Source organism: Zophobas morio, unplaced genomic scaffold (genome assembly GCF_036711695.1).
Source record: "Zophobas morio isolate AGI-343-1 ecotype UQ-CSIRO unplaced genomic scaffold, CSIRO_AGI_Zmor_V1 ptg000026l, whole genome shotgun sequence".
NCBI classification, from domain to species: domain Eukaryota; kingdom Metazoa; phylum Arthropoda; class Insecta; order Coleoptera; family Tenebrionidae; genus Zophobas; species Zophobas morio.
The window spans coordinates 9648402-9667669 of NW_026972131.1; the positions used below are offsets into that span (position 1 = coordinate 9648402).

The 19268-nt window shown below is 32.8% G+C and overlaps 1 protein-coding gene across 5 annotated transcripts in view; it reads right to left on the reverse strand.

Moving 5' to 3' along the window:
* Positions 1-19268, reverse strand: part of LOC135136322 (facilitated trehalose transporter Tret1-like) — a 40231-nt gene that overhangs the window by 3396 nt on the left and 17567 nt on the right. For all 5 annotated transcript variants that reach the window (XM_064065550.1, XM_064065548.1, XM_064065547.1 and 2 more), the window contains exon 2: positions 13388-13664. In XM_064065550.1, the coding sequence (XP_063921620.1) occupies positions 13388-13454 (67 nt within the window). In that variant the 5' untranslated portion in view covers positions 13455-13664. The remainder of the gene's footprint in view (positions 1-13387; positions 13665-19268) is intronic.

Genomic DNA, 19268 nt, shown 5'->3' on the forward strand with positions numbered 1-19268 from the left:
GATCGAGAAATCGAGAAACCGAAATACATTAAAAATTGAAAAATTTTAAATTTAAAAGAATCGATAAATGGGAAAATCTAAAAATGGAAAAATCAACAAATCGAAACATTAAAAATCGAAAAACTGAAAAATCTAAAACCGAAAAGTCGAAATATCAAAAAATTGAAAGATTCAAAAATCGAAAAATTGAAAAATTCCAATACTGAAACACCGAAAAATGAAGAAATCAAAAAATTTAAAAATCGAGAACGAAAAATCAAAAATTTTAAAAACAAAAAAATTGAAAAATCGAAAACCTGAAAATTCGAAAAATTCAAAAATTGAAAATCGAGAAATAGAAACATTCATTAAAACGTCGAGAAATTGAAAATTGGAAATTCGGAAAATCGATTAATCGAAAAATCGACAAATCGAAAACTTGAAAACACCAAACATTAAAAAACGGCAAAAATTTAAAAATCGAGAAATTGAAGATCAAAAAATTGAAAAATCTTAATACTGAATTATCGGAAAATCGAGAAATCGAAAAATATACCCTGAGAAACCGAAAATTTAAAAAATTAGGAATTCAAGAATTGGAAAATCCTTAAACTCAAAAATCTCAAAACAGAAATATCGAAAGACTGAGGAAAGTTGGAAAATCGAAGAGCCGAAAAATGGAATACATATTTGAAAAATCGAGAAATCGAAAAATTTTAAATTTAAAATATCGAAAAATAAAATCTGAAGAATTGAAAAACCGAAAAATCGAGAAATCGGAAAATCGAAAGTCGAAAATTTAAAAACTTAAAAATTGAAAAACAGAGAAGTTGAAGAACTGAAACATCGAAAATTCTAAAATTAAAAAAATTAAAATATCGAGAAATTGAAGAGTCAAAAAATTGGAAAATCGAATAATCAAAAAATTCCAAAACTGACATTGAAAAATTGAAGAAATCGAGAAATTGAAAAATCGAGAATTCGAAAAATCGTAAATTTCAAAATCGAGAAATCGAAAAATTTCAAAACTGAAACACCGAAAAATTGAGAAATCGAAAACTTGAAAAATTGAGCAATCGAAAAGACGAAAAAATAAAAATTTTAAAAACAAAAAAATTGAAAAATCAAATACCCGAAAAATCGAAAAATTCAAAAATTGAAGAATTGAAAAACTGAAAAATCGAGAAATAGTAACACTCATTAAAAAGTCCAGAAATCGAGAATTAAAAAATTGAAAAATTGATTAATCGAAAAATCGGGAATTCGAAAAATTGACAAATCGAAAACTTAGAAACGCCAAAAATTGAAATTTTGAAAAACGGAAAAATTTTTCAAATCGAGAAATTGAAGAAACAAAAAATTGAAAAATCCTATTATTGAAATATCGGAAAATCAAAAAATCGATAAATAAAAATTGAGAAATCGAAAATTTGAAAAGTCGAGAAATTCAAGAATTGAAAAATCACTAAACTGAAAAATCTCAAAAGTGAAATGTCGATAGTTAGAAAATCGAGAAATCGAAAAATCGAAAGTCGAAAATTAAAAAATTTATAAATTGAAAAATAGAAAAGTCGGAGAACTGAAACATTGAGAAATCGAAAACTCTAAAATTAAAAAAAAATAAATATCGAGAAATTGAAGAATCAAAAAATTGAGAAATCGAGAAATGGAAATATCGAAAACTCGAAACAAATTAAAAAATCGAAAAGTCGAAAAATTACAAAACTGAAACATCGAAAAATTGAAAACTCAAGAACCCAAAAAATCGAAAAATTGAAAAATTAAAAAATTGAAGTGAAAAATTGAAAAACCGAGAAATAGAAACATTCGTTAAAAAGTCGAGAAATCGAAAACTTAGAAACGCCAAAAATTAAAAATTTGAAAAACGGACAATTTAAAAATAGAAAAATCGAAGAATAAAAAAATTGGAAAATATTAATACTGAAATATCGAAAAATCGAGAAATCGAAAAATAAAAATTGAGAAACCGAAAATACGAAAAACCGAGATTTAAGAATTGAAAAATTCCTAAATTGAAAAATCTCAAAACTGAAATTTCGAAAGACTGAGGAACTGATAGTTCAAAAATTGAGAAATCGAAAGTCAATAATTTAAAACCTTAACAATTGAAAAACAGAAAAGTCGATGTTTCAGTTCTCGGGAAATCGAAAACTCAAAAATTGAAAAAATTAAAATATGGAAAAATGGAAACATCGAAAAATCGAAAACTTGAAAAATCCTATCGAGTAATTGAAAAATCGGTAAATCGAAAAATCGAACTTTTAAAAAACAAAAAATTGAAAATTCAAAAACCTGAAAAATCCAAAAAGTGAAGTACTTATTGAAGAATTGAAAAACTGAAAATTCGAAATATCGAAAAATTGAAATATAGGAAAGTCGAGAAATCGAGAAATAGGAAAATCAAGAAATCGAAAAGTCGAAAAATCGATTAATCTCGAAATCGAGAATTCGAGAAACCGACAAATGGAAAACTTGCAAAATTAAAAAAATGCACAACTAGCGGAAAATCGGGAAATCGAAAATTTGAAAAATCGTAAAATTCAAAAATCACAAAACTGAAATATCGAAAGACTGAGGAATAATTGTTTAGAAAATGGAGAAAGCGAAAAATCGAAAGGCCGAAAAATGTAATATTTGAAAAATTGAGAATCGAAAAATTTTTAATTTAAAATATCGAAAAATAAAACTGAAGAACCGAAAGACTGAAAAATCGAGAAATGGAAAGTCAAAAATTTAAAAACTTAAAAACTGAAACATCGAGAAATCGAAAACTCTAAAATTAAAAAAAAATCAAATGTCGAGAAATTGAAGAATAAAAAAATTGAAAGATTGAGAAATGGAAACATCGAAAAATTGAAAAATCGAAAAATCCCGTCGAGAAATTGAAAAATCAGTAAATAGAAAAATCAAAATTTTAAAAATCAAAAAATTGAAAATTCTAAAACCTGAAAATTCCAAAAAGAGAAGGGGAAAATCAAAAAATCGAAAAGTCGAAAAATCAATTATTCACGAAATCGAGGATTCGAGAAATCGACAAATGGAAAGCTTAGAAAGGTCAAAAAATTGAAAAATCGTGTACTAAAATGTTGAAAACTCGAGAAATCGAACTGAAAATCCATAAACTGAAAAATCTGATATCTGAAGTTTCGAATCGAAAGACTCAAGAATCGATAGTTGGAAAATGGAGAAATCGAAAAATCGAAAGGCGGCCAAAAAATGCAATATTTGAAAAATCGAAATTTTCGATTTCCCGATTTTAAATTTAAAATATCGAAAAATAAAAACTAAAGAACCAAAAACCTGAAAAATCAAGAAATCGAAAGTCGAAAATTCAAAAACTTGAAAATTGAAAATCAAAAAAGTCGGAGAACTGAAACATCGAGCAATTGAAAACTCTAAAATAAAAAAAAAAAAATCGAGAAATTGAAGAATCAGAAAATTGAAAAATCGAAAAATTGAAAATTAGAGAAATCGAAAAATCTAAAATTTTAAAAATCAAAAAAATTGAAAATTCGAAAAAGTGAAATACTTATTGAAGACTGGAAAACTGAAAATTCGAAATATCGATAAATTGAAACATCAGAAAGTCGTGCAATCGAGAAATGGTAAAGTTAGAAACGCCAAAAAAATTTAAAAATCGTGTACTAAGTTATTGGAAAATCGGGAAATCGAAAAAAAGTAGAAATCGAAAATTTGAAATGAAAAATCGAGAAATTGAAAAATTGAGTAATCGAAAAATTGAAGAACGGAAAAACTGAAAAATCCAAAACTTAAAAAATATAGTAATCGTTAAGTTGGAAAATATGTATTATATTTCGGACTGTCTAATGAAAATCTACACAGATGGTGGACAGACAGACGGACAGACAGTCAGACGGAAGCGACAGACCTATTTTTCCGTACTCTAGGGCTCATAAAAGGTCGAGAAAGCAGAAAGTAGCCAGTGGCTCGATGGACTCGAGTACAATACTTCCTTAGCTAACGTTTGGGAAGCAAAAAACCATTTTTTTTTGCTTATCAATAAATAAATACACGCTTAACTCGTCTGTTGTGAGGAGATAAAATCAATCAAATTTCAATTTCTTTTAACACAAATGCGACTTTGATCCCGCCACCGATACTGGTTGTCTGTACGTGCTTAATAGCTGATTTTTCGAAGCACAAACATGAACAATCGAAGTTAATACTAACAACATTCATATTATGCATTTTAACGTGCATTTTAAAAAAACTGGTATAAAAATAAATGTCCCGCCCGCCCATTTTCTAAAGCAATATCATGTTATAAATTTAAGCTCCACCTTGCAACATTTTCCCATCTGCTCCTATAAAATCGTCTTAGTATCGCGTATCTAGTATTCATTTTATAAGCCAGGTGGGTAAATACCCTTCCGAGAGCTTTTCAGGGATGGGTTATGGAAATGCGGGCACCGTAATAGCTTTCTAATGTTGTTCGTTGTCAATTCCAGCAGCATCTCGTTTTGCATCTTTGCTAGATGCACTTACCTCGAAAACATATGACGAAATGCACCTTAAGCAAGCTTAATATATTCTGTTTGAGTGCGTAGACGCGATCTTAATGACAATATTTGTATTTGTTTGGCATGAATGTCGCAGACAAATGTATTCGTTAGTTTTCATTAATCAGACAATGGGATATTTTTTTTACGTCTCTTACCGATTTTGTGGAAATCCCGACATCTGTGGTTATTTCCTCATTCACGCTGGTAAAACGAAAATTAAATTCCTCCACACGATTTGCATAGTTACAAGGATTATGATTCTTTATTGTCATTGTTGGGTTAAAATTGGTATAAAATGTCGATTCTATAATTTCCTTTTGGGTTAATTTCCTGTGGAAATTTCTGCTCTATTGTGTTTTTCTTTTTTCTGTATGAGCGCCTTCGTGAAATTTGTTATGTAACTTATGAATTCGTGTTTATAAAGTTTGATTGTAGTCTCACTCTATCGCTATGCGTGGACATGACGCACACGCGTATACTATACAATTTAAAAAAAAATTCCTTTCACTTCTCGTTAAAAGAGAAGCTTTTTTTCAGTTTTCATCTCTATTCATAAGGAATAAGAATCTTCCGGACTCTTACTCCCTCGCGAGCAATTTTTACTTAATTAATCCTCAAATATTAACCAACATTTTGAATGCGGAGCACCTTAATTAAAAAAAATTCGTCGAAATGAAATTAAAAAGTTGCCGAAATAATTTTAGAACAAAGTAATAATTAATATAATTAAAACCTACTCCAAACAGTAGCAATTAAATCCGATTTGTGTCAACAAAGTAATTTCATTCCATTTAACCGTACTTCACCCAAAACGAATTTATACTCCGACCCGGAAAAGCCTATCCATACAAACGCTAGATTCGGCTTGCGATTCGAGGAAAATCGCGTGAACTTCCACCAACCTAGTTCTTATCTTTGCATCTCTCGATTCTTTGTCCAGGTCGAGCGTTTCTCAAAACACGTAATTACGTCGAATCATGCCCCCGGGAATTGTCACCTGTCGTGCTTTTACCCGAAGCTGCGACTTTGCATAACAGAAGGTCACTGTCATTATCATTGCTAATGAACGCCTCGTCTCTGTCGCAACGACTTTTCCGGCAGCGAAACACCGAGAACCGATTAGAATTCTTATCGCACTGACCTAGCGTTTTCCCGATGGATTTTCCTCGTTACACGAATCACGCGATTAGCATAAGATGTTCTTGCGTGCAAGAATTCGACTAAGTGTGACGTCACCGAAACTCCCCCGGGCGCCAATGAGCGAGTGGCAGTGAGTAAGTGGCTGCTCCCCTAAATTGCGAAAAGAGTCAGATAAATTGCGCACTGAGTGGATTTTTCTTTGTGCTCGAGGTTAATTTTATTACACATATTTTTTGCGATGCCAGCTGCACAAAAGCGTTTACAGTGCACTTGTTGTGCGTTCGAGGGACGCTGATTCGCGGGATTTACGGTCGCTGATGGTCAACGGAATTTTTTTGCTCGGGGACGCTAATTTGTTGAGTGGAGGTATCGATTGGGGAGATGCTTCGGGGCGAATTGTGTAAATAAAAATCTGGGTGGTTAATTATGCAGAAATTTACTCGTTTTTGTGTTGGCAGCCTCAAATTGTTAAAAAATCTAAAAATCTTTTGTAACGCGTAACATTATAATAATTGTGGCAAAAATATCCCGTAATGACCGTTTATGAACATGACTAATAAATAAATGGTTAAATTAACAGAAATGTATTATTTAACATAATTGTTATTAATGCTGCAGGCAGTAACGCAATCTCGCCAACAACACATTTTGTATACTAATAAGAATAACCTTCCCATTTAAAATAAAAATAGCTTTTTGTATTTCCCGCAATCTCACTGTATTCTGAGCAAAATTAATTTTTTTTCAATCAGACAACTTTTTTTAATTTACTGCGAAACAACTTTAAGGATACGCCATATACGTGTAGTTAAAGGTTAATTGAAGTATTAAACTGCGGGTAAAGGAGCTGTATTTTGCAAGATATTTATTTAGTAGAATTTTGTCTGGTGTTTTCAATTTTCCACGACAATCCAATAATAATATTAAAGCGCCAACAGTGATCGAAGTCTTGAGGGTACATAAGGAAGATTTAGATGCTAGGGACCAGCAAAGGAATGACGAGGACTTAAATATTTAAGTAGATTTTTTTTTATCTGTTTTTAAGAAAGACTCTTTGTTGGGGGTCTAAAAAGATTAAAAATGTTGGGGCGGCTGTTGTTATTTTGTGAACGTTAATGAAACGTTAACCTATTACGTTCATGTAAAGGAATATTCGGCAGAAGGAAATTAATTTTAAATCAAACTGTTACAGAGATTATTTTATATATGCACTTATTATTTGATTCATTATGTATACAAATATTTTATAATTAGTACTTTTGAAAATATGTATTCAATATGAATATAAATTTAAAGCGAGATTTTCTGATTAAAATTCTCAGAAGATGTCAAGAATTTGAACAATTTGAAATTATCTTGGGTTCCACTGCAGTTTTATTTTTTGAGGTAGTTGAAGAATTTTTAGAGATGTTTATGTTTTTACTAATTTGGAAGAATCTCAGTGGCTCCTTAGTGTTTTATTTTTTTAAGTTTGTATTTGAAATTATCTGAAGGACGAAATCTACGAGAAAATGTATTTAGTTAAATTTCGAAAACGGTGGAAAATTGGTCAAAATTGGTATAAGGCGATTCCAGATAATGGGTTTTAATTTTTGAAGCAGTTGAAAGGATCTCTGAGGTCCCCTAGTGTTTTAGTTTTTAAAGATATTGAAAAAATCTCGGGGGACCCTAGTGTTTTAAATTTTCAAGAAGTTGAAACAATCTCGGGGTCTCTAGTATTTAATTTTTGAAGAAGTTGAAAGAATCTCGGGGATCCCGGGTGTTTTAATTTTTGAAGAAGTCGAAGAAATCTCGGGGGTCTCAAGTGTCTTAATTTTTGAAGAAGTTGAAAGAATCTCGGAGGTCCCTAATGTTTTATTTTTAAAGATGTTGAAAGAATCTCGAGGGTCCCTAGTGTTTTAATTTTTGAAGAAGTTGAAACAATCTCAGGGGTTGCTAGTGTTTTAATTTTTGAAGATGTTGAAAGAATGTTGGGGGTCCCTAATGTTTTAATTTTTGAAAAAGTCGAAGAAATCTCGTGGGTCCCTAGTGTTTAATTTTTGAAGAAGTTGAAAGAATCTCTGGGGTTGCTAGCGTTTTAATTTTTGAAGATGTTGAAAGATTCTCGGGGTCCCTAATGTTTCACTTTTTAAGATATTGAAAGAATCTCGGGGGTTCCTAGTGTTTAAATTTTTGAAGAAGTCGAAAAAATCTCGGGAGCTTCTATTGTTGTAATTTTTGAAGATGTCGAAAGAATCTCGGGGTCTCTAGTGTTCCACTTTTTAAGATATTGAAAGAATCTCGGGGGTTCCTAGTGTTTTAATTTTTGAAGAAGTCGTAGAAATCTCGGGGGTTTCTAGTGTTTTATTTTTGAAGATGTTGAAAGAATTTCAGGGGTGCCTTGTATCTTATTTTTTGAGGAAGTTGAAAGAATCTCGGGGGTCCTTAGTGTTTTAATTTTCGAAGAAGTCATAGAAATCTCGGGGGTTTCAAATATTTTATTTTTTGAAGATGTTGAAACAATATCGGGGGTCCCTAGAGTTTTATTTTTTGAAGAAGTTGAAAGAATCTTGTGGGTCTCTAGTGTTTAATTTTTGAAGAAGTTGAAAGAATCTCTGGGGTTGATAGTGTTTTAATTTTTGAAGAAGTCGAAAAAATCTCGGGAGCTTCTAGAGTTTTAATTTTTGAAGCTGTTGAAAGAATCTCGGTGTCCCTAGTGTTCCACTTTTTAAGACATTGAAAGAATCTTGGATCTAGTGTTTTAATTTTTGAAGAAGTCGAAGAAATCTCGGGGGTTTTTAGTGTTTTATCTTTTGAAGCTGTTGAAAGAATCTCGGGGATCCCTAGTGTTTTAATTTTAGAAGAAGTCGAAAAAATCTCGGGAGCTTCTAGTGTTTTAATTTTTGAAGATGTTGAAAGAATCTCGGAGTCCCTAGTGTTTCACTTTTTAAGATATTGAAAGAATCTCGGGGGTTCCTAGTGTATTAATTTTTGAAGAAATTGAAAGAATCTCGGGGGTCCCTAGTGTTTTAAATTTTGAAGAAGTTGAAAGAATCTCGGGGGTCCCTAGTGTTTTAAATTTTGAAGAAGTTGAAAGAATCTCGGGGGTTCCTAATGTTTTAATTTTTGATGAAATCGAAGAAATCTCGGAAGTCCCTAGTGTTTTATTTTTTGCCGAAGTTGAAAGAATCTCAGGGGTCCCTAGTGTTTTAATTTTCGAAGAAGTCATAGAAACCTCGGGGGTTTCTAATATTTTATTTTTTGAAGATGTTGAAAGAATCTCGGGGTCCCTAGTGTTTAATTTTTGAAGATATTGAGAGAATCTCGGGGGTCCCTAGTGTTTTAATTTTTGAAGAAGTTGAAAGAATCTCGGAGGTTCCTAATGTTTTAATGTTTGAAGAAATTGAAACAATCTCGGGGGTCAATAGTGTTTTAATTTTTGATGAAGTCGAAGAAATCTCGGAGGTCCCTAGTGTTTTATTTTTTGAAGAAGTTGAAAGAATCTGGGGTGTTCCTAGTGTTTTATTTTGTGAAGATATAGAAAGAATCTCGGGAGACAATAGTGATTTTTGAAGAAATTGAAGAAATCTCGGCGGTCCCTAGTGTTTTATTTCTTGGAGAAGTTGAAGGGATCTCGGAAGTGCCCATTGTTTAAAATTTTGAAGAAGTCGAAGAAATCTCGGGAATTACTAACTTTTTTTTTATGCTGAAAGTATCTCGGAGTTCCCCAGGGTTATATATTTTTTAAGGAAGCTGAAAAAATCTCGTGAGTCCCTAGTGTTTTATTTTTTAAAGATGTTGAAACAATCTCGAAGGTCAATAGTGTTTTAATTTTTGAAGAAGTCGAAGAAATCGCGGAAGTCCCTAGTGTTTTATTTTTTGAATATGTTGAAATAATCTCGAGCGTTCCTTGTGTTTTAATTTTTAAAGATGTTGAAACAATCTCGAGGGTCAATAGTGTTTTAATTTTTGAAGAAGTCGAAGAAATCGCGGAAGTCCCTAGTGTTTTATTTTTTGAATATGTTGAAATAATCTCGAGCGTTCCTTGTGTTTTAATTTTTGAAGAAGTTGAAAGAATCTCAAGGGTTCCTAGAGTTTTAATTTTTGAAGATGTCAAGAAAAAATTGGGAGTCCCTGTGAGTTTATTTTTTGACGATGTTGAAAGAATCTCGGGGTCCCTAGTATTTTAATTTTTGAAGAAGTCAAAAGAAGCTCGCTCGGGGGTCCCTATTGTTTTAATTTTTGCAAAATTGGAAGAAATCTCCGGAGTCCGTAGTGTTTTAATTTTTGAAGAAGTCGAAGCAACTTCGGGTATTTTTAGTGTTTTCTTTTTTGAAGGTGTTAAAGGACTCGGATTTCCCCAGAGTTATATTTTTTTTAAAGAAGATGAAAAAAATTTCGTGAGTCCCTAATGTTATATTTTTTGAAGAAGTTGAAACAATCTCGGGCGTCCCTAGTATTTTAATTTTTGAAAAAGTTGAAGAAATCGCGGCGGTCCCTAGTGTTTTATTTCTTGGAGAAGTTGAAAGGATCTCGGAAATCATCAGTGTTTAAATTTTTGAAGAATTCGAAGAAATCTCGGGAATTCAAGACTTTTTTTTTATGCTGAAAGTATCTCGGATTTCCCCAGGGTTATATTTTTTTAAGGAAGATGAAAAAATCTCGTGAGTCCTTAGTGTTTTATTTTTTAAAGATGTTGAAATAATCTCGGACGTCCCTAGTGTTTTAATTTTTGAAGAAGTTGAAAGAATCTCAGGGGTCACTAGTGTTTTAATTTTTGAAGATGTGAAGGAAATATCGGGAGTCCCTGTGGATTTATTTTTTGACGATGTTGAAAGAAACTCGGGGTCCCTAGTGTTTTAATTTTTGAAGAAGTCAAAAGAAGCTCGGGGGTCCCTAGTGTTTTAATTTTTGCAGAATTGGAAGAAATCGCCGGGGTCCGTAGTGTTTAAATTTTTGAAGAAGTTGAAAGAATCTCGGGGGTCCCTAGTGTTATATTTTTTGAAGATGTTGAAAGAATCTCGGGGGTCAATAGTGTTTTAATTTTTGAAAAAGTCGAAGAAATCGCGGAAGTCCCTAGTGTTTTATTTTTTGAATATGTTGAAATAATCTCGAGCGTTCCTTGTGTTTTAATTTTTGAAGAAGTTGAAAGAATCTCAAGGGTTCCTAGAGTTTTAATTTTTTAAGATGTCAAGAAAAAATTGGGAGTCCCTGTGAGTTTATTCTTTGACGATGTTGAAAGAATCTCGGGGTCCCTAGTGTTTTAATTTTTGAAGAAGTCAAAAGAAGCTCGCTCGGGGGTCCCTAGTGTTTTAATTTTTGCAAAATTGGAAGAAATCTCCGGAGTCCGTAGTGTTTTAATTTTTGAAGAAGTCGAAGCAACTTCGGGTATTTTTAGTGTTTTCTTTTTTGAAGGTGTTAAAGGACTCGGATTTCCCCAGAGTTATATTTTTTTTAAAGAAGATGAAAAAAATCTCGTGAGTCCCTAATGTTATATTTTTTGAAGAAGTTGAAACAATCGCGGCGGTCCCTAGTGTTTTATTTCTTGGAGAAGTTGAAAGGATCTCGGAAGTCATCAGTGTTTAAATTTTTGAAGAATTCGAAGAAACCTCCGGAATTCAAGACTTTTTTTTTATGCTGAAAGTATCTCGGATTTCCCCAGGGTTATATTTTTTTAAGGAAGATGAAAAAATCTCGTGAGTCCTTAGTGTTTTATTTTTTAAAGATGTTGAAATAATCTCGGGCGTCCCTAGTGTTTTAATTTTTGAAGAAGTTGAAAGAATCTCAGCGGTCCTTAGTGTTTTAATTTTTGAAGATGTGAAGGAAATATCGGGAGTCCCTGTGGATTTATTTTTTGACGATGTTGAAAGAAACTCGGGGTCCCTAGTGTTTTAATTTTTGAAGAAGTCAAAAGAAGCTTGGGGGTCCCTAGTGTTTTAATTTTTGCAGAATTGGAAGAAATTCCGGGGTCCGTAGTGTTTAAATTTTTGAAGAAGTCGAAACAACTTCGGGTATTTTTTGTGTTTTATTTTCTGAAGGTGTTAAAATAATCTCGGGGGTCCCTAGTGTTTTAATTTTTGAAGAACTTGAAAGAATCTCGGGGGTCCCTAGTGTTTTATTTTTTGAAGATGTTGAAAGAATCTCGGGGGTCAATAGTGTTTTAATTTTTGAAAAAGTCGAAGAAATCGCGGAGGTCCCTATTGTTTTGTTTTTTGAAGATGTTGAAATAATCTCGGGCGTCCCTAGTGTTTTAATTTTTGAAGAAGTTGAAAAAATCTCAGGGGTCCCTAGTGTTTTAATGTTTGAAGATGTCAAGGAAATATCAGGAGTCCCAGCGGGTTTATTTTTTGACGATGTTGAAAGAATCTCGGGGTCCCTAGTGTTTTAATTTTTGAAGAAGTCAAAAGAAGCTCGGGGGTCCCTAGTGTTTTAATTTTTGAAGAAGTCGAAGCAAGTTTGGGTATTTTTAGTGTTTTATTTTCTGAAGGTGTTAAAAGAATCTCGGGGATACCTAGTGTTTTATTAACTGAAGAAACTGATAGAATCTGGGGGGTCTCTAGTGTTTTCTTTTTTGAAGAATCCTTTGGCCCCTAGTGAACTTGCTATGAATTGAGTTTTGTCGTACTCACGTGACACGAAAGTTAATGATTAATATTTGCTCTATTGATTAAGAATAAAAATCTGTTTGCACGTGTTCTTAGAAAAAACCGTAATCCTGAAGTCCTTGAAAGTGAAGTAGTATAATTAAAAATATCGATATTGTTATGACGTTAAAACAGACATACGATTTCACCCTCAAACCAAACTTTATTTACTGAAAAATGAAAACTTCGTATTGCCACTTTCGGAAAAAAATCTCGCTTCCAGTTAACAAAAACACTTGACGTTTATTATTTCTCATAAACATTTTAATTACGACGTTCCGCTTCATTGTTCCACTCAATTAATAAACCTGTTTCAAAACGAACTAATTGTGAGGAAAAATCATTGTTTTAACGAGCCATTAAATTTGTTTATCATAATTTCTTTCGTCAACTGCACCGATTAGCGACTTGAAATTTCGTTCTGACGTTTCAGCTGCTGAAACTGTAACATTCAGCAATTACAATGCGGAATTTTCCGCCCGCTAAAAATAATGTAAAACGCAAATGTGAAACCTCGAACTTCAAGATCGCTCGGGTTCTATGAATATAATGCGGGCTATGAGCGAGAGACAGGGCCGGACCGGCCCGCGAAGTTGGACTCGATGCGCCGAAAAGGTGATTTAACGCGGAAATGAGCCAACAATTTTTCACATTACAGTTTTTTTATGAGGGCGCCACTTTTCATTAGTAACGAAACGTCTTTACGCAAAAGTGATGCAAAAATACGGCCTTGGATAATATTTCACCTGTAGGTGCAAATTTGGTCAAATTAAAGTCCAAACAATCAATGAAAAATGATTAAATAAATAGCCAATGTATACAGATATTTATAGAGCAATTATGTCACTTGGCGTCCGGCAACAAAGAATGAAGAATATTTAAAAAAAAAAAAATCGCAAAATTTTTAATGAGTTAAATTACTTAGTTTCTGTTTAATCCCGATCGAAATTTTCGTGAATTTGTTTCACACGCGATTATTTTAAAAATTAAATATTAAAAAAAAATCTCAAACTGTGGTTAGTTAGTCGACCGAATCAATCAAAATAAAAATTATTTAAAAACTGTCTCATCCATCACTCTAAGCAGGCACTCGGTACTCACCAGTAACAACAGCAATCAGCTGGGGGAGAGTTCCCCTGAACATTTCAGCCACACTTGTCTCCCGCATGGTGACGGTAGCCCCACGAATCCAGACTGATCGACCAGCTGTTGTCAGTTAACAATCATGAAACAGTTTACAGATCCAGCAATTAGATGAAATTGTGTTGTGTATCGGTCGCGCTGGCTACTAAACTTGAAGAATGTTCACAACTGGTGCCGGAATTGTATCGATTCGGGTGCTAGTGGTGTACCGTTGTGCCACTCCGACGAGGTCTACCTGCGTTCAAGTTCATAGATTATTTTTAAACCCCTTGCCAAGAACCTACATTTCGCATAGTAAGCGTACGCTGTTGCCAGGTGGGGGCATTTTCGGAATCGGAATGGGGAAAAACGCAACACTTGGCAGTACGGACAAGAGCGGGATTCTGCTCTGACGCAACTCGAGGAAATGTGGACTCATTAGATGTGCTAATCTAATTTGGCGGGAAAATGGAAATGATGGCTTATTAATTTTTACGCGAGACATGCAAATTTGTGTGCACGTGCGATTAGCGCGGAGGTGAAAAGTGGAAGGAATCGGAAGACAGTACTGGACTGAGATAAATCGACCGCGACTTTAAAATTACTAACTAAAAATGGAATTTTAGAAACATTAAGCACGCTGATTTTTTTAACTTTTTCAATTTTACGATTTTGTCGTTGTTAGTTTTTCAATTTTTATATTTAAATTTTTTTCACTTAATGATTTTTAATTGAAGAATGACATCGGTGTCAATCGAACGTTGCTGCTTTCGCCACGTCTATTTACATTGTGCTGACTGAGGATTTTTTAAGTACCCATTTTTGAATTATTAAAAACTATGCAGTTTTTTGGTTTTACGATTTCTCAGATTTTAGATTTTTATTTTGCAATTTTTTTAATGTACAATGTTTCGATTTGCACGCTTTTAGAGTTTTCAATTTTTAGTTTTTCAAAATTTTGTTTTATCAATATTTGATTCTTTCAATTTTTTAATTTACTGTTTTTAGATTTTACAGTTAGCTTGATTTGTCGATTTCTAGATCGTTTATTCAGTTTTTGGGTTTTTCAGTTTCTCGATTTTTAATATTTGGATTTCCAATTTAATTTTTCAATTCTACAATTTTTGGAATTTTTTGATTTTGTAATTTTTCAGTCTCCCAGATTTTGATTTGCGATTTTTCGATGTTTCAGTTTTGCACTTCCTCAGTTTTTCAATTTGAATATATTTTAATTTTTCCTTATTTATTTCAATTAATCGGGATTTCAATTTTTAATTTAAATATTTCAAAAAGAACAAATTTATTGAAACTGAAATTTTCACGGTTTTACAGTTTTTGGATTTTTCAATTTTTACATTAAAATTTTTCTTAACTAATTAATTTTTAATTGTTTTCACCCCATTCATTTATAGTGTATTGACTAAGAATTTTCTAAAAGCACCCATTTTTGAGTTTTTAAAAATACTTTAGTTTTCCGATTTTGCATTTTCTCGATTGTTGAAACATCCAAAATAAAAAATCAAAAAATTGGAAATCTAACAACTGCAAAAACAAAAAAATAAATTATCGAAAAATTGAGAATCTAAAAATTCAAAAGTGCAAAATCTAAAAATTAAAAAATTTAAGCTCGAAACTCAAAAAATTACAAATTAAAAAATTGCGCAAATGAAAAATTAAAATCTGAAAAACACAAAATCCAAAAAATTGAAAAGCAAAATTTTAATTTTGAAATTTCAAAAAATTTGCAACACCAGAAATTAAAGAAACTTGATTGCTTGTAAAAGATTCTGTATGAAAAAGAAAAACTTAGCCCCGCCCACCCACCCGTTCTCTCATTTTTTTTCTTCAAAAGTAAGAAATAAATGTTATAGCAAATGTAGTAGGTATATAAAAAAAAGTGGATCCGAATTGAAAACAGGTAAAATCGTTAGAATGAGAACAGCGTATATGGACGGGGCTAATATCTGCTAAGATAAGATTGATTTTGGCAGACGACATACTCTCAAAGAAAATAAAGGGTGAATAAGATTGATTTTGGTAAATGACTAAACAATATTAAGAGTAATCACTGAAATAAAGACCGGGTGGGTGGGCGGGGCTATTTTTTAGTTATGAAAGATTCTGTATGAAAACGTTAAATTTAGCCCCACCCACCCACCGGTTCTCTCAATTTTTTCCTTAAATATTATAGCAAATAAGTAGTATTACAAAAAATATACGATTAACAGCCTACGTTCTATTAGTTCCCATTCACCACGCCCACCCACCCCGCCTCCATTTCTGTGATTCATTTTGTTTAGTCCGAATGAAAGGTGGATCTCAATCCAAGAGAGATAAAATCGTTAGAATGAGAACAGCGTGTGTGGGCGGGGCTAGTATCTGCTAAGATAGGATTGATTATGGTAAATGACATACTCTCTAAGAAAATAAAGGGTGGGTGGGCGGGGCTAGTACTTGTCAAGTTAAGATTGATTTAGATAAATGATCGAACAATATTAAGAGTAATTACTGGATTGAAGAGGGGGTGGGTGGGTGGGGCTATTGCTTGCTTATTAAAGATTCTGTAGGATAAAATTAAACTTAGCGCCAAGTGGTTTATGAGATGTTGAAGGAATTTCGGGAGTCCCTAGTGTTTTATTCTTAGAAGATATTGAAAGAATCTCGGGGGTCCCTAGTGATTTATTTTTTGAAGATCTTGAAAGAATCTTGGGTGTCTCTAGTGTTTTAATATGTAAAGTAGTTAAAAAAATCTCAAGTCTCCCTAGTATTTTATTTTTTGAAGATGTTGAAAGAATCTCCGGGGTCCCTAGTGTTTTAATTTTTGAAAATGTCGAAGAAACCTTGGGGGTACCTAGTGTTTTATTTTGTGAAAATATTGAGAAAATCTCGGGGGTTATTAGTGTTTTAATTTTTGAAGATGTCGAAAAAATCTCACGGGTCCCTAATGATTTATTTTTTGAAGATGTTGAAAAAACCTCGGGGGTTGCTAGTGTTTTAATTTTTGAAATAGTCGAAAAAATCTCGGGGGTCATTAGTGTTTTATGTTTTGAAGATGTTGAAAGAATCTCGGGGGTCGCTAGTGTTTTAATTTTTTAAGAAATAGAAGAAATCTCGAGGATTTCTAATATTTTATTTTTTGAAGATGTTGAAAGAATCTCGGGGGCTCCTACTGTTTTATTTTTTTAAGATGTTGAAAGTACCTCAGGGGTCCTTGGTGTTTAATTTTTAATAATTTGAAAAAATCTCGGAGGTCTTTAATGTACTAATTTTTGAAAAAGTCTAGGAATCTCGTGGGTCTCTAGTGTTTTATTTTTTGAGGAAGTTGAAAGAATCTCGGGGGTTCCTAGTGTTTTAATTTTTGAAGAAATAAAGGAAATCTCGCCGATTTCAAATATTTTATTTTTTGAAGATGTTGAAAGAATCTCAGGGGTTGCAAGTGTTTAGTTTTTAAGAATTTGAAAAAATCTCGGGGGTCCTTAATGTTTTATTTTTGAAGAATTTGAAAGAATCTTGGGGGTCTCTAGTGTGTTAATTTTTGAAGAAGTTTAAAGAATCTCGAGGGTCCCTAACGTTTTAATTTTTGAAGAGGTTGAATGAATCTCGAAGGTCGCGAGTGTTTTAATTTCTGAAGAAGTTGAAGAAATCTTGGGAATCCCTAGTGTTTTAATTTTTGAAGAAATAGAAGAAATCTCGGGGAATTGTAATATTTTATTTTTTGAAGATGGTGAAAGAATCTCGGGGGCCCCAACTGTTTTATTTTTTGAAGATGTTAAAAGAATGTCAGGAGTCCCTAGTGTTTAATTTTTAAGAATTTGAATGAATCTCGGGGGTTCCTAGTGTTTTAATTTTTTAAGATGTCGAAGAAATCTCGGGACTCCCTAGTGTTTTAATTGTTGAAGATGTCAAAGAAATCTTGGGGGTACCCAGTGTTTTATTTTTTGAAAATATGGAGATAATCTCGGGGGTTACTAGTGTTGAATTTTTGAAGATGTCGAAGAAATTTCGCGGGTCCCTAATGATTTATTTTTTGAAGATGTTTAAAGAATTTCAGGGGTCCCTAATATATTAATTTTTGAAGAAGTTGAAAGAATCTCGGGGGTCCCTTTTTTTGAAGAATTTGAAAGAATCTCCGTGGTCCCTAGTGTTTTAATTTTTGAAGAAGTTGGAAGCATCTCGAGGGTCCCTAATCTTCAAATTTTTGAAGAGGTTGAATGAATCTCGGGGATCCATACTGTTTTGATTGTTGAAGATGTCAAAGAAATCTTGGGGGTAACCAGTGCTTTATTTTTTGAAAATATGGAGATAATCTCGGGGGTTACTAGTGTTTGAATTTTTGAAGATGTCGAAGAAATCTCGCGGGTCCCAAATGTTTTATGTTTTTTTAGATGGTAAAAGAATCTCGAGGGTTCTTAATGTATTAATTTTTGAAAAAGTCGAAGAAATCTCGTAGGTTGCTAGTGTTTTATTTTTTTGAGGAAGTTGAAAAAAGTCTTGGGGGTCCCTAGTGTTTTAATTTTTGAAGAAATAGAAGAAATCTCGGGGAATTGTAATATTTTATTTTTTGAAGATAGTGAAAGAATCTCGGGGCCCCAACTGTTTTATTTTTTGAAGATGGTGAAAGAATCTCAGGGGTTGCAAGTGTTTAGTTTTTAAGAATTTGAAAAAATCTCGGGGGTTCCTAATGTTTTATTTTTGGAGAATTTGGAAGAATCTCGGGGGTCCCTTTTTTTGAAGAATTTGAAAGAATCTCGGGGCTCCCTTTTTTTGAAGAATTTGAAAGAATCTCGGCGGTCCCTGGTCTTTTATTTTTTGAAGATGTTGAAAGAATCTCAGGAGTCCCTAGTGTTTAATTTTTAAGAATTTGAATGAAACTCGGGGGTTCCTAGTGTTTTATTTTTGAAGAAGTTGAAAGAATCTCGGGGGTCCCTTTTTTTGAAGAATTTGACAGAATCTCCGTGGTTGGAAGCATCTCGGAGGTCCCTAATCTTTTAATTTTTGAAGAGGTTGAATGAATCTCGGGGATCCCTACTGTTTTAATTTTCGAAGATGTCGAAGACATCTCCGGACTCCCTAGTGTTTTAATTGTTGAAGATGTCAAAGAAATCTTTGGGGTACCCAGTGTTTTATTTTTTGAAAATATGGACATAATCTCGGGGGTTACTAGTGTTTGAATTTTTGAAGATGTCGAATAAATCTCGCGGGTCCCTAATGATTTATTTTTTGAAGATTTTGAAAGAATTTCAGGGGTCGCTAATGTATTAATTTTTTAAGAAGTTGAAAGAATCTCGGAGGTCCCAAATGTTTTATTTTTTTTAGATGCTAAAAGAATCTCGAAGGTCCTTAATGTATTAATTTTTGAAAAAGTCGAAGGAATCTCGTGGGTTGCTAGTGTTTTATTTTTTGAGGAAGTTGAAATAATCTTGGGGGTCTCGAGTGTTTTAATTTTTGACGAAATAGAAGAAATCTCGGGGAATTGGAATATTTTATTTTTTGAAGATGTATAACAAGAAAATTACGATTAACGTTTTTTTTAGCAACTTACTGGAATGAAGAGAGGGTGGGTGGGCGGGGCTATTGCTTGCTTATTAAAGAAAAAAATTTTTCTGTAGGAAAAAGTTAAACTTAGCCCCGCCCACCCAACCGTTCTTTCACTTTTTTCTCCAGAAATAAGTTTTAAATGTTATAGCATATAAGTAGTATAGCAAAAAAATACGATTAACGCTTTTTTAACAGTCTACGTTCTATTAGTTCCGATTCTCACTTCACCTTCAAACACATAATTCACCCCGCCGCCATTTCAATGATTCATCTTGTCCAGTCCGAATGCAAGGTGGGTCTCAATCGAAAAGTGATAAAATCG